This window comes from Styela clava, chromosome 6 (assembly GCF_964204865.1).
Source record: "Styela clava chromosome 6, kaStyClav1.hap1.2, whole genome shotgun sequence".
In the NCBI taxonomy this organism is placed as follows: Eukaryota; Metazoa; Chordata; class Ascidiacea; order Stolidobranchia; family Styelidae; genus Styela; species Styela clava.
This window is the reverse complement of record NC_135255.1, coordinates 13,843,495-13,857,936: the sequence shown is the minus strand read 5'-3', so window position 1 is coordinate 13,857,936 and position 14,442 is coordinate 13,843,495. Positions and strand designations below refer to the sequence as shown.

Genomic DNA, 14,442 nt, shown 5'->3' with positions numbered 1-14,442 from the left:
ACTGTCTTATGTAAAAATGCAATATTGTGATCGAAAATTCGATTTATTTCTGACCGACCCTTGCTCTACAACTTTGCGATATATAAACGCATTTCAGTGATATTCTCTGTATCGTAAAATTGATCATCTGAATTTAGATATTTCTATATTTATATTCGGACAGATAAAGGGTCGACATTGTTGACCTTAAGACAACCTTTTATATTGTGCATATATTTTTGAAAACTTTGATTATGTAGTTTCATTTGTGTTTTTGAAGCTTTAAAGTTTTTGGCTTCCAAACTAGTTTAATATTTTGTTATGTACTTCTTTTTCAAAATATTCTAATCTTTATGAAAAAAAAAGTTGCGTTTTACAGGCATACAATAAAATAAAAATATGGGCTACCTCCGACCGCCTTTCATGCATGTTTTCCGTATACAATGCACCACAAATTGAAAGCCACCAATAAATTATTAACGAGAGTTTGGGCAAGCCTATTTAAAACGTTTACTTCCCCGCTGGTATTGATTGTCACTTATATTCTTATAAAAACATTCTCGTCGCATATCTTAATCTGAAGAAACGACAATACACCGGTGCGGGTCGGGATTGAATTCACAATAGCGCCCGAAACTTCGCAATCGTGAGGTATTGTACGAACCTACGTCTTCGTAAATACGAGAATTTCTACAAAATGTAACTTTTGTCACTTTTTATGTATTGCACCATTTTATTGATAAATGGAGTTTTTATCAAACCATAATTATTATTACATCAAATCTTAACAATGCAATCGTGTAATATCAGCTGTAAATCTTTTATATTTCATTGAATTAACTTCTCATACTAGCATAATACTAACTATAGTGTCTAATTTAAATATACAATACATATTTATGAGATTTTATTAGAATTGTAGTTCTGTAACAGATCAAACAAATGCTATTTGCACGAAACGTGTTTGAGATAAATGATATTTAACGCCATACCGCAGAAGTAGGGGAAACCGACCGAACCATGAAGTTTCACTGAAGCTTCAAATAATCGTTTGTGCCGTCTGCAATAGAAAAATTAAAATAATTATGTTTTAAACGTATAAGCGTCTGGAGTTGGCGGAGAATTGAATACAATTTTGATGAAACCGTTGTGAATTTTAATAGTAGAATGAGACTTAGGAAAGAAAAGTGTCTATATATATATTGAGCATTAAACAAATTAAATCTAATGATTTTATTCGATTGCATGCTAGAGCACGGAAACGACACAAAAAGAGTGGAAATTCCGTCATACCAGCCCACTCTTGGAGGAATATTACGAACGATGGATACACGTATGTTAGTAATCTACTAATACAAAAACTATTTAATAAAGTATCAGCGCTCCTAAAAAGACAACCAAGTACGAGAACGCAAGCATTCTTGTCTTGCTATATGCAAATAGGCTTGACGAGTTTAAGTTCCGTTGCCTGCCGACAGTTTTCATTAAGTTGAAAGCACCTTGTTATATAATATATACGTGGCTTGCGAAGGAAAGTAGATTGGCGTCTTTTAATAATGTATTAGATGAGTGGTTTGTTCGTCAGTCTGCTGTATTGAGCTTCACTGCATAGATAAAATGGTGTGGAGTCTGGCTTAGTAATCGCGGATTTAATAAGAACTGAGAGTTGATTGTCTCTGTGACGTCATTATTTTTGTGATTTCAGTAGCATGCGCATCGTAATTGGACATGAAGCGGATTTATGGGATCGCATTGTTATTATTATGATGTGAAGAAAATCTCTTTTCTCTTTATTTCCGGGAACAATTGCTTAGAAATTTCCGGCGGATGAAGCTTATTGTTGTCTCTAGAAGGCTATTTATTGCTTTTATTTATTTAAAAAAATTGGACTCTAGGGGATTCGTTTTTCACTTCGAAGTTTTGTGGGATGACGTCATTGAAATTAAAAGTTGAGCATCATGGCGTGGTTAAGTGATCACATCTGATCTGGTGGTCAGACTGCCGTTACTGTTGAGGACTTGCTGCTACTTTTTTTTGGTCTTCGTGTCCATCTATTTGAGCATTGCTCTCTTGCAGCTTTAGTTTTTGTTAGCATTATATGCTTAACTTAGATGTTCATAATTGAAATTTTAGAGTTGAGATTTGAGATACCTGGTGTTAAATTTAACCAGTGAAATCGAATCTCGTATACCAGATTCTAAGGATTTGTTCAGGTCTTTTGTTTTTGACGTCTGGCCAAAGAAATAACAGGATAATACCAAAATTGAAGATGAAAATAAGCACATTGTAAAACGATTATTGAGTTTAACAAGCATATAGCTGAATTACTACCACCACACCAAGGTCATAAACTACAGTTGTTTTAGCTCGTATAATGATAATGAATACGATTTACAAAACATTGAAGGGAATAAAGCTATTTTGCAAAGCCTAGCTAGCGTATCAATCAATGTTCGTATAATAAACTAATTCTTAATTGGTCCTGCACCTTAGAGGTCGGGTGAACACTTGATCTGCAATGCTTTTTACTTAGAAATGCTTAGTACATTTCTTTATCGGGAGAGTAAAATATGGATGGGATCTTCTGTAGTAAATCGCCGTCACTGATGAAAAAAATGTGAGATTTTGAGAAAACTCCCCCGGCACGTTTTGAGGTAAAAAATTTAGTAGGCCAATTATCCAGTTAGCCTTTTTTTGGACGAAGGCTTGTTTTTTGGAAAGTTTCTTCATAATTATTGTCATGTCTTGTCATTATTGTCATCAATTTGAAATATTCCCCTCACAAATTAAATCTTGACACACCACTGATTCAACACAGTGGAAATGCAATAAATAGTGGGTAATCCCATTATTTAAAATGTCGGATAAATGGCGGGAAACCAAACTATATTGATATAATAACAAAAGGTCAGTTTCATGCGCCGCACTCGATGGCATTTGTTTACCCTTCCCCTAAACTAATTTCGAGTTCCCCTAAGACTTGTCGCTGTGTGCTGGCCTTAATTTTCTCGAGATACGTGGTTTACGGCATATGGTTTATTGTTACGGTAAACACCTTACTCAAATTGATTTGATTTCTGCCAAGTGCCGTTACAAACCCAGCTCTGCAACTTTGCGATAAATTAATTCAAAAATTATGTCCAATTTCTTGACGGTTTTTTTATTTCATAAAAGGTGTTCATCATAAAGTAATCAATCGTAATAGGGTATTTACCAGAAATTCAATATCTTATCCACATAATCATCCATAATCTACTATTTATGATTTTGACCATGAAAAAATTTATAGAAAAACGGATTGAATTTAAATGAGAGAAAATTAAGCTGCGTACGGAAAGGTTGTCAACCTCTAAATTCAGATGGAGATTTGTAACTCAATATTGCTCTTGGATTTGAGCTAATGCTTCTGCGACTGCTGGTATTTATTTTTAATTCCAAGAGGATTTGCTCACAGCAAGGTTGCGCGCAATCACTCAGAGGTGAAGGAGACAACCCCTGAACAAAGTCATGGGCATTGAGAAAACAACAAAGTCATGGGTCACAAAGTCATGGGTCATTGAGAGAACAACAAAGTCATGGGTCACAAAGTCATGGGTCATTGAGAAATTAAGATCTACTGTAGCTACATGAAATTGTGATTGTGTTTTGGCGACCTTAAATTCTGATTGATGCGAGATTTGAAGTAGTTGAAGTTAATACCACCAGAAAAGCAACTGTATGGGGTAGTGTTATGGACAGCATCTGGCGAATTCAGAATATTGTAATTAGTGATGAATGTATCAAAAACTTTGATACTTGTTTTCAAAGTGGGCCATTTCCATATGGTCTTATGGAGTTTGTGTTAGATTTGAAGAATTACACGTTTTTATGCATTGTAGAATATGCCCTCTGCCCTCATTTTTTTAATTAAATTTTCGCTCTGTAAGTTCTTTTGAAATGCTTCAATTATCGCATCGAACAGTAATATTTGCATTGCAGTCGCAAAAATAGATTTATAAGTCGATGTGCGCACGCGTTGGTCGCTTGCAACATACATACGAGCCTTGTTCCCACATTTGAGTGCTCTTGACCTTGTCTATTGGATAAAATATTCCCATTTTCAATACATTATGATTCATCACAGACCGGAAGAACTTCATTACATATCCACGAGATACTAATTTTAAACTGAAGTGAAAATAATTTTATGAATAAATAATGTTAAAATTTAAATGACGCAAATGCGTCTGCCGTCGGATAGATTATTAACGACGTCGTGACGTTGACGCAAAGTCGTCTACCTAATTTATAGGACTTATACAGATAAATTGCACTCAAAGACAAAAGACTTTAAGAGCAAACGATTTGACTATATATAAAATAAATTTGATGTAGTCGTTCTAGGTAGACAACGTAGTCAAATGATAACGGTACATTGATATTTCAGATAGTTTTAATAAAGATATTATTCAGAAGCTCTTTGCCAGGATGAGTTACCATATCACATACTGTAACGTCGAGTTTATATAACGCGTGATATTTCGTTCGTTGTTGTAACAGGACTGAATTTGAGAAACGAGCCCTTTTTGTAATGGTGATGATATTTCTCACGACATTTTTCTATGCCAAATATTCGTTAATCATCCATACTACTTGTTAAAGTGAATGTTTTTTAATATTGACGTCAAGCCGTTAAATATTGATGGGTGGTATTTCATTTACAAGATCATTTACACTTTATGTATACTTCAATTATTTTTTTCAAATATTTCTCAATTTAGATCTGAGCCAAATATAATTAGCCAGATGGAATCTCTCACCCAGATATAACTTTTGAAATAAACGAGGATTAACTGAAGTTTGTGCTATTTCTGTGAAATTATTTTAAGCTTCAAGATATATATTTAGGTATTGTCTACGCACTCATGTTACATTCTGCATAATGCAAATAAAAAATAAAACGGTTCTCATTTTTCGATTTCCATCTTATAATTATACTATAGATAGACACCTTAGCTTAATTGTAGGAAGAAGCAGAACATTGCAGATTCGTTGCATATGCAACTTCGTTATTAAATATCTTTTACACAGACTTGCAATTCCCTCGCGAATATGTTTATCCGTGCTGTTAAACTGGATGTACTTTATCGCTGAAGTTTTTACTCCTATTACAATTCACGTTGTTTTCACTTTTAAGCGATTACGTTTTGAATGACCACAAAAATAACTGTATAACAATTATCCGGAGTGTCGTGAAATTTCAACTAAACGTTTGTTTGAAATTGCTTCTGTGTTTGGAGACATAAGATTTTCTTCAAGGCGTCCAAAAAGTATTTTCAATCGCTCGCACGAATGATTAGACAGTGCTTCGACGAATATGTATTGGAGTATCCTACTGACCATTTATTATTATGCTATATAATATTTAATTGAAACGAAAAGAATTTTTATCATCGGACATCAGTTTAGGTGGATAGGTTATACTCCATTGAAATTATTTTCGTTTTTCATATTTTCATTTTTAATTTATTTTGATTTTGTCATTCAGTAATCCATCTGGACAACAATTAGTTTTAGGACAAAACTTTAAAACAAAAAGTTCTCAAGACGTCTGTTGCTATTGACGAAAATGGATCGATGCGTCCATTTTGGGATATCCCTTGCACTTATTATCCATTAGCATTGATTTCTTTCTTATGTTCTTAAGTTTGAGACTTTTGAAAGTTATCTCATAGAGGAGATAGGGCTGTAGCCAGATACTTTAAATATTTTGTACTTCTTCCAATGGGTCGTAACTCGATATATGGACTCAAAAGCACTCTGCTTGCTCTTGAATTATCCATTACCAAAAACTAAACGCAGGAGTATCGTGACTCGATCAGGAAGCCTATTACCCGTTTTCGTGACTAAAAAAATTATTTGAGTGATACTTTTTAATCAAACACAGTCATCAATATTGCCGAAATTGCCTTTCTCAGACTAATTTATAATATCTACATTTGCGCAAGAATTGCTAAAAATATCTATACGAGCCCAAGTTTTTGAATAGTTTATTATCACGAATGCAATTTCGGTCATGTGATAACTGCAATCTACATCTTCGCAGAAGACAAATCAACCGTTATTATCCGTAATTATTTTCTATTTCGTCAATCTAAATTTATTACCACTGTGAAGATAATTTTGAATCCCCAGTAACCCAAGAATATATAAAATAAAATGATGTTATTTTGAGGGCGACTGGGTTTAATACGTCGTTTTCATACCGCTGATTCATTGACTATACAATTCAAATTGTACCCTTCAGTTTTTATATAACCTGATGATATAAACATTTTGGTAACCCCAATCGTCTCATTTATATCTATCAAATAATGATCTTCTGAATAGCGTTCCAGTTTTTGCGGTTTTATTTTATGCATCAGTTATAACTCAAAATTGCGCAAAACTATACATCAAGTTCATAAATAGGTTAAATATGATAGATTAGTTTAGCGGTTCATCATAAATGCTTCGCCATATCGTTCCCTATTGGCATGATAAATGTAAGATCACAGAAAATTTGACAGGATCGGTTTGTCAGACTTTCACCACCGAACTCCCAAAGGATAATCAATTCTTTTCTCGCAAGTGTAGGTTACGTTCTGCAAATTTTTGAATCTCGAGTAAGTTTGCCTTTTCATTTGTTAGTTTTGATTGCTGAAAGTCTCATTTTCTGACTAAATACTAGAGGATACAACGTTTCTGGGTAATCCCGTAGTGTGTGTAACAGGTTAAGATTGGGCCATAATATTATTCCGATTTTTTCGTTAGTTTAGTTCCATTACGAGTTCGAGGACCGTCTGTGTTAGCCAAGTGAATATACCCCCTGCCCATGGGCTTCAGTCCCCTTTCACATATTGGTACACACACTTCTGCAGCGCCTGTTTCTGGGTTAGTTTCACTTTGCGTTCTTAATGAATACTGCATTTTATAAAAGTGAGTGCAAATGATCTGTGGTTATGAATTCTCATAAATAATGGAGGTCATGCCCGCACGCTTTCTTTCTGGAAATAAACATTTGACTTGGCTAAACAAATATACAACGTAATGTTTATTTTTATGTATTTTTATCATTTCCGATTGAATATTTATACAGTTGATTATAAATTTTAAATAATTAGGGAGGAACCTTCCTTTTCGAAGGTGTTAAAAAATTGAACAATACTATCGAATACTTTGATAAGAGATCAATTTCTTTGGGCATAGACTATTGGTAGAACCCGGTACCAGTGGCATATCTAGGGTGTGGCAGCCATGGCTCGTGCCATGGGCGCCATTTGGACAGAGCGCAAAACAAGGCGAAAAGTTTAAATGATTCAATAAAATAATTTCAAATTGGTAATAACTGAAACTCGTAGTTTTACTCAAATAATAACCTAAAATTACCTCATTCCCATGAGAGTCATTATAAATTGTGAACTAACTATCAAGGGGGGCGCATTTTTAAATTTTGCCATGGGCGCAATTTTATGTAGATACGCCACTGACCGGTGCTACGTGTTGTCTCTTCATGCCAATTTTAAAACTGCGATAACCCAAAATATAAAGACTATTTGGTCGTGAAAATCTCATATCAAAAAGAATCGAGGCATTCTGGTACTGCATTCTTCATTTTATTCCGGCTATAATGAAGTGTGGAATCGGCTCGGAATTGGACCGTATATGTACACTTTGTAAAAACAATATCAGAAATGAAATATTTATACTAAAGAAGAGAAAGACTAAAACGTTTTGGCATTGAATTCCATACTATCAAAAATAAAATTTGTTGATTCAAACAAATTTATATTAGTTTTTTTTCTGCTCGCTCAAAGTTGTTGAACCTACTATTGACGAAAACTAAATTATTCACGCAAAAAGTTCACGCAATGTACTTCCGCAGTACGTAAGAGTTATTTTAAATCAAATCTTAATATCGCGAATCAGATTAATTTAGTCGTTTGTATCGGTACGTAAGTGCATTTGCTTGATCACTTAATTATAAAATTTTATTGATTCAATTATTGAATTCTGTCAAATCTTGTCATCCTAATTTTGATCAAGCTTTAGCTAATTGGAAATATCGGTCACGTGTCTTGTTTTCTCCGACGGCAACAGACTGGCGACGACGAATATGCTGGCCTCAGTCACGCACTTGTTACGTTTTCAATAAAACCACTGTGGCATGTCTCGTTCTTTTCCTCTAGATCAGTGGTTCCCAAGCGATAGGAGCGCCCCATAAGAGGGGGGGGGGGGCTACTGTTAGCTAGTTACTCTTGAAGTGGGGCGCAAGACTTGACAAATTCTAAAAAGGGGGCGCGGCTTAAAACGTTTGAGAAACAAAACTCTAGATTCTAGAATTTGAAAATATGAAATATGTTCCACGATTTAAGGTGTAAAATTATTGATAGTGTTTACTTTATTTTTATCTGTTGAATTGCACATGATGTAATTCTAGTGTTGGCAGTTGAAAATTAATGTTGGTTTGATTTTGTAATTTTTAAATAGTCAATGAATTTGTGTTTTTATGCGCTATACCGTGATAACAAATATTATCATTCCGAGGGATTTAACGAAAAAAGGCGAAAGTTGAAAAAAAAAACTATTTCGAAAAAATCAGAAAACATATATTTTTGACTTTTAAACGTCTTTAACTTTTATTGAAATACTTTGGTGAACATGGCTTTAAACTTCAATTAAAAAACATCTCAAAAGACAGTTATTTCCTTGTAATTTTTTTCCCAAAAATTTTATTTCGAAATGTCAACATTCGCCATTTTGTCTCGAAATCGTCGAAAATGTGAATTGTTCGATTTTGTTTGCTTATTCTCGGCAAGTTGCGCATGATTTTTTTTATACTTAATATCTAAAACCTTTTCCTTTTATAAGTTTCAAAATTGCGAATCCTGGATAGCTGAAATGCGCAATGAAAAATTGCATCGCAAATCGATTGACAGAATTCCATTACAGTTTGTAAAAAATTGATAGAATATCTCATATTCAACGAAGACAAATACGACGCATAGTTCGCTGCCAATTTCGTTGACGTAATTTCCTAAATATTATTTACCTTGATGGGTTCTGGATTCTGAAATCAAACAAAATTTTGCATGGCCATATATTCGAACAATATTTATCTGTGAACTAGTTTGAACGCACGCTACAAAGTACACTTAAATATTTTTAGCAGAAATTGAAGATTGTGTCCCGTCATTCAAACTCTGAGCTAAGTAATTGAAAAGTGTGTCTCGCTTGTTCTTTGTGAGACAGTGGCGTGTCTCCCGTCCCGTGAAATATCAAATGCCATCTATTTACTATCGGGCAAACACTTGCATACCATACCGATCGTCGATGCATGGTAAATTGAAGTGCGGGACAAGTGTTAATAATTTATTAGTCACCATCAAGTTGATACACCTTTTTAAAGGGTATCCACAATTTTTCTCGGTATTGTGAATTCCAATTACTCCGAGTGAAGTAAAAGCCACCTAAATATTTCATTCTTCGTTACCACAGCTAAGTGCACCTTGATGTAGAAAAAACTTCGGTATATCACGCAGCGTTGCAAATTGCGACTTTCGAGTGGATGTGACTTTCGAGTGTATATTTTTATGTATACATAACACTCTGAATATTGTATTAGGACTATGTGTCGAAATGGAGTATTTTGATATCGTAACGTGCGTAAGATAAAGTTTTATTCTTTTAGAATCAGGCAAATAATTGTATTCATGAAATAATAAAGATATCAATGCAGAAAAAAATAAATTAAGTCGCGGATCAATTATAGATATATTGCGAGCGATATCGATGATTGAATGAAAATTAACGATTTTTTAATCATTCTGCAGCTGCAAAATGTGGAAATCCACAATATGTTTATTACTTTTTTGAGTATGGTGTATGTACATCACTTATCCAAGAGACAAGTTGATGGAATTTACGCTGAAATGATTAAAAGAGTTTAGAGTTAGGTAGATGAATATAGTAACTAAAGAAGCTCATCATATGAATGAAGCGGAACAATGTACTCAAGTTTGCGTTAAATCTCTTGTCTTATCGCTTGTGGTAACATAGAATGGAATGAAAATTATTTTGCGTATATCAGATGCGCTTACTGATTTTGGTTGTACAAAATGGAATCTACGCGCGTAAACCACGAAACCAAAGGCGGTAGAAAGGTGATTGGTAAAAAGTAAATAAAGTTCCCCAAATTCCATCCGCAAAAGCATACGAAGATGCTTAAAATAGTAATAATATATGTTGAGTTAGTAATAGAGGTGAATATACGCCTCAGTCGTCATTCGAATAATCTCCAGCGTAGCAAGCTATTGGGATGCCATGTATAGACTCGAGTGCTACTAAGAGGGCAGATACAAATTGTACCGCCAATCAATTCAATGTTTTATGGCTTTATGTAAAGACTTGCTATATAAATATTTTCATAAAAATTGGTAACAAATGGATCAGGTACTGCGTATTTTTTTTACAAAAATTATGAAATTGAAAAAAGAGCTGTGGTGATAGTATTGAAAGTATGAGAAAAGCAAAAAATAACACCAGAACTGAGATAAAGGTAGAGAGAAAAGAGACTACGCAGATAAAGTGAGAGATTTATGGTCTGTGCAAAGAAGAAATACCGGGTAAATCACCATGGAAGGCTAGCAAGCGGTCTAGGCTACAACATTTCACCATATAAATTCTGCCTGCTACCACTTCTAGTATTGTAAGGAAGATTGGACAGCACGGCTTTGAGACTGATAGGGAACTCGTTTAGCGTTGTAATGAAAACACTACCTTAGCTACAGAGAAGACAAACATCACCACTGTCTGAAATCCCGGCCAACCCTTGAGAGAAATCCAACAAGAATACACGAGGTTGTCATTCTTACAGCGGTCGACGTGAAAACACTTGGAGAAGAACTCCCATTGTTCCCCGACCAGTTGCTCGACCCATCACATGAGCAAGCATGTTTGATGAGTACAGAAAACATTGATTATTGTTCTTCTTTTGTATTTCAGTTTTTCTTTATATACATCTCATTAAAAGTATCACAGGAGGTAATTTTAAAATAATTTACATCGACATCGTGAGTGGTTGAATAAATCTGGTCGATGACTATTTAATGAATTCACCATCAGAACAAAGTTACTCAAGAATATAAAATGTCCAAAGAAAGAGATCCTATTCCAGGTATGTGTGTGCCGAAAATGCCAGATCGCCAGAGTCCAACTGATTTGATTAAACTCTGATGGGTTTACGCTTCGGGCTCTTGTAATTCAACCATTTATTTTTAAATTTTAAAGACGATTTTCAGAACCTAACTGTTTCAAAATTTTTCTAATTTAGAATTTGTTTCATTTATAATTACGGTATTCTTGGGTTGAAAATCGAATGTGGTCGAATAAATGAATTTTTCTAAATTTGAATTCTTCACAAATTGATATATACTTGAAATAAATTTTAACAACCTCAATATTGCTTCGGGAAAACAAAAGAAAATGGTAACAACTGTATTTAATTTATCTACTCAACAACAAATTAAATTATATTGTTACTATTTCGGGATCGTTTATGTCGTACACCTTTTTATTGTAAGGAATAAAATTTGTTTTTAACGTCATGATAGCTTAGGGCTCTCAAATTCTAAATCCGACCTTAACTGAGAGTCATTTGTAGATTGCCCTAAATTGTCAACTTGCAATGTTATTTTGATGTCGCAACTGTCGCATTACCAGCTTGGGGTATTCCGACTAATGGAATATTCGGTTAAATGAATTAATCACCGAGTACCAGTAATCTACGAGTGAGTATGACTCATTCGGTTAAGTAGCAGTAAAATACTCGATTACAATGACATGCAGCAAACAGAAAATTGCTGAAAACATTACTCCAAGTCGTGAATTTATCTAGTCTAATATCTATTAACAGATGATGTAATTCAAGAGACTGCTGTGTACTTGGAAGATCCCGTACCAAATTTGCCAGAACCAAGATCTCGAACTTCGTCTTTCAACCGTAATGTAAATGACAATAAATCGTCTGATTCACCTCACCGAAGTATAGCACCATCTACTCCGAAGAAGATTGCGGCAGCCGGCGTCAAGGCGGAAGTGGACAGTATAGGAGGATGGTCGGATACTTTGTCAGTTAAAATTAACATAAATCAAAATCAAAAATCATCAGAATCGATGTCGGAAGAGAAAAAATCATTGCTTGAAATTGACAGGCTGAATGGTAGCCGTAGAGCTTCATCCACTATCTCTGGCGGTCCTCCAGCCTCTCCCAGACAAGGTTCCAGGGGGTCTCGTCGGTCAACAAGGGGATCTCGACGCCATAAATCGTCTCAAGGTAATAAAGAGCCAACAACGCGAGGTGAAATACTCATGGACCTCGTCAGAAACGACAGTATTAAATCTCGCGAAACAACCAGACCAAAATCGTCAGCGTCCAACCGGGAAAGTGGGAGGAAGCACAGAAAAAATTCCGACACATCGAGTTCCAGTTCAAGTTCCGATTCACTTGCATCTGGCGAAGGCCCTGCTGGTTTTCCTCGTAAGGGCAAACGTGGGTATTTTACGGCACAAGATGCTGTCGAACTAGGAGATCGACTGTGTGGATGTGTTCTCAAGGACAAATTTTTATATTTTCTCAAGCCTGTAATATTTATAGTTATCGGTGCCATTTTAATAACAGGTGGCCTAGCGTTGACCGTGTTACATTTTATGTACGAGGACTCCTTAACTCAGAAAAATCCACCGTATTTTACATATGGACCTATATCCCTTGCAACTGGGGTTATTTTGTTTATGGTAGGCCTTGTTTGGGTGCCGATAAAGGAACAGAAATGGAAAGATGGCACGGCGTCGCCAATGATTGCTGCTCTTGCAAAATGGCGACTTGAAAATTTAGAAAAGGAAGAACTTCAAATGACTAACATCGGAGAGGTTAAGTGTATTCCGAGTGAAGAAGAAATTGATCAGACCACCCTGGTGACGAGTGTAAAAGAAACAGACACTAAATTCGACGAAGAAGTGTAGGCACTACTTCTTACATACCAATTGAAATGTTTGTTCTCATTCGGACTATGTTGATTAGGTTCAATTGCACGAATTATTCATAGATTAAAAGCATGCTTGGTTCTATTTTGTACCACTTTGATGGCAAATACTGTTTACATAATGTTACGAGTTCCAATATGAAAATTCGAGATTACCTTTTTATGGAAAGGGCATATATATGGTATTGGTGGAATGGTGGCACGCTACAGAGGTACATAATTCCAAGGCGAGGGTCGTGATAACGTAACTTCATTCATACACGAGCTAAATCAAAGTAGAGAAAAAACATTATTGATATATTGTGAGAGGTTTATAGATACGATGTTAGCAACAGTATGGTTGGTCGTAGACTGAACCAAAAACAACTTTAACCAACCACCAAACCGGTCGAACGGCTGGTAGCTATTCAGGTTATGAACGCAGTTTGCAAAATAGTGATTTTATAAATAAAAAATTTATTGTGTATAGCCAAATATAACACGCTTGTTGATCATCGCTACAACACAATGCCTACATCTGAGAACAAAAATATTTCATCTCTCTTTGTAAGTTTCGTTGCTAGCACTTCGTCAATAAATCATCTGGAATAGACTACTTCTTTATGAAAACGACCTCCCATTGTCGAGCAACCACTCATCAAAGTTTCTTTGGTGCTTAAATATAGTCTGATCTTCAATTACATAACATATTAAGTAGATTCTTATTTACTGTTTTCATTTTTGGTATACGACGTGCATTTTCACGAGTGACGTTTGCAACGCCAGATTAGCAACCAGAATTGCCTTTTTTCCAGACATAAGAACTTTGATTGACACCAAATTCTCAGTTAACCAAATCGTGATTAATCAAGAGTGGACTCTTCGCGCATTCAAACGAAAAAAATACAAAATATTGCATAAACTTACAAGACATAAACTTACAAGTTATCCTGGGCAATAACAAAAAAAGTTTTAAATTTTCTCATATATATTTCTAATGATATCTCGACCTTTTTCTTTGTGTCAAAGCTGAATTCAGGAAGCAAGTCTATGTATCTGACCCCATACCAGACGCCGCCTTATCAGCTTTCCCTTCCCCTAGAGAAATATGGAAAATCCTATCCTAACTGTATTGTGTAGGGCGGCAATTAGCATCTTTTGTATTTCATAAAAGTTAATTCGTTACATTTACTTACTCGCCTCAGTGGCGCAACGATCATAATAGGGCATTTCTGCCCAGCTCTAGGCGTGTAAAGTAGTTTACATTAGACCCGAAGCAGGCCATTCAAAAAACCACTCCTTCCAGTTGACTAGAATTTAGATCTCGAATCAGGAAAAACTCAGAATCCTGTCGCGAGAAATAAAATATGATAACAAGAACTTGGCGTGTGCATGTCTTTCTCACCCAATGCTTTATTGGAGT

At 35.1% G+C, this 14,442-nt stretch overlaps 1 protein-coding gene across 1 annotated transcript in view; it reads left to right on the top strand.

Annotated features, from left to right (window-relative positions):
• Window positions 1-13,216, top strand: part of LOC120331002 (uncharacterized) — a 141,389-nt gene extending 128,173 nt beyond the window's left edge. The window contains exons 3-4 of the mRNA XM_039398016.2: window positions 11,002-11,173; window positions 11,912-13,216. Coding sequence (XP_039253950.2) covers window positions 11,146-11,173; window positions 11,912-13,020 — 1,137 coding nt within the window. The 5' untranslated portion in view covers window positions 11,002-11,145 and the 3' untranslated portion in view covers window positions 13,021-13,216. The remainder of the gene's footprint in view (window positions 1-11,001; window positions 11,174-11,911) is intronic.
• Window positions 13,217-14,442: the final 1,226 nt, after the last annotated feature.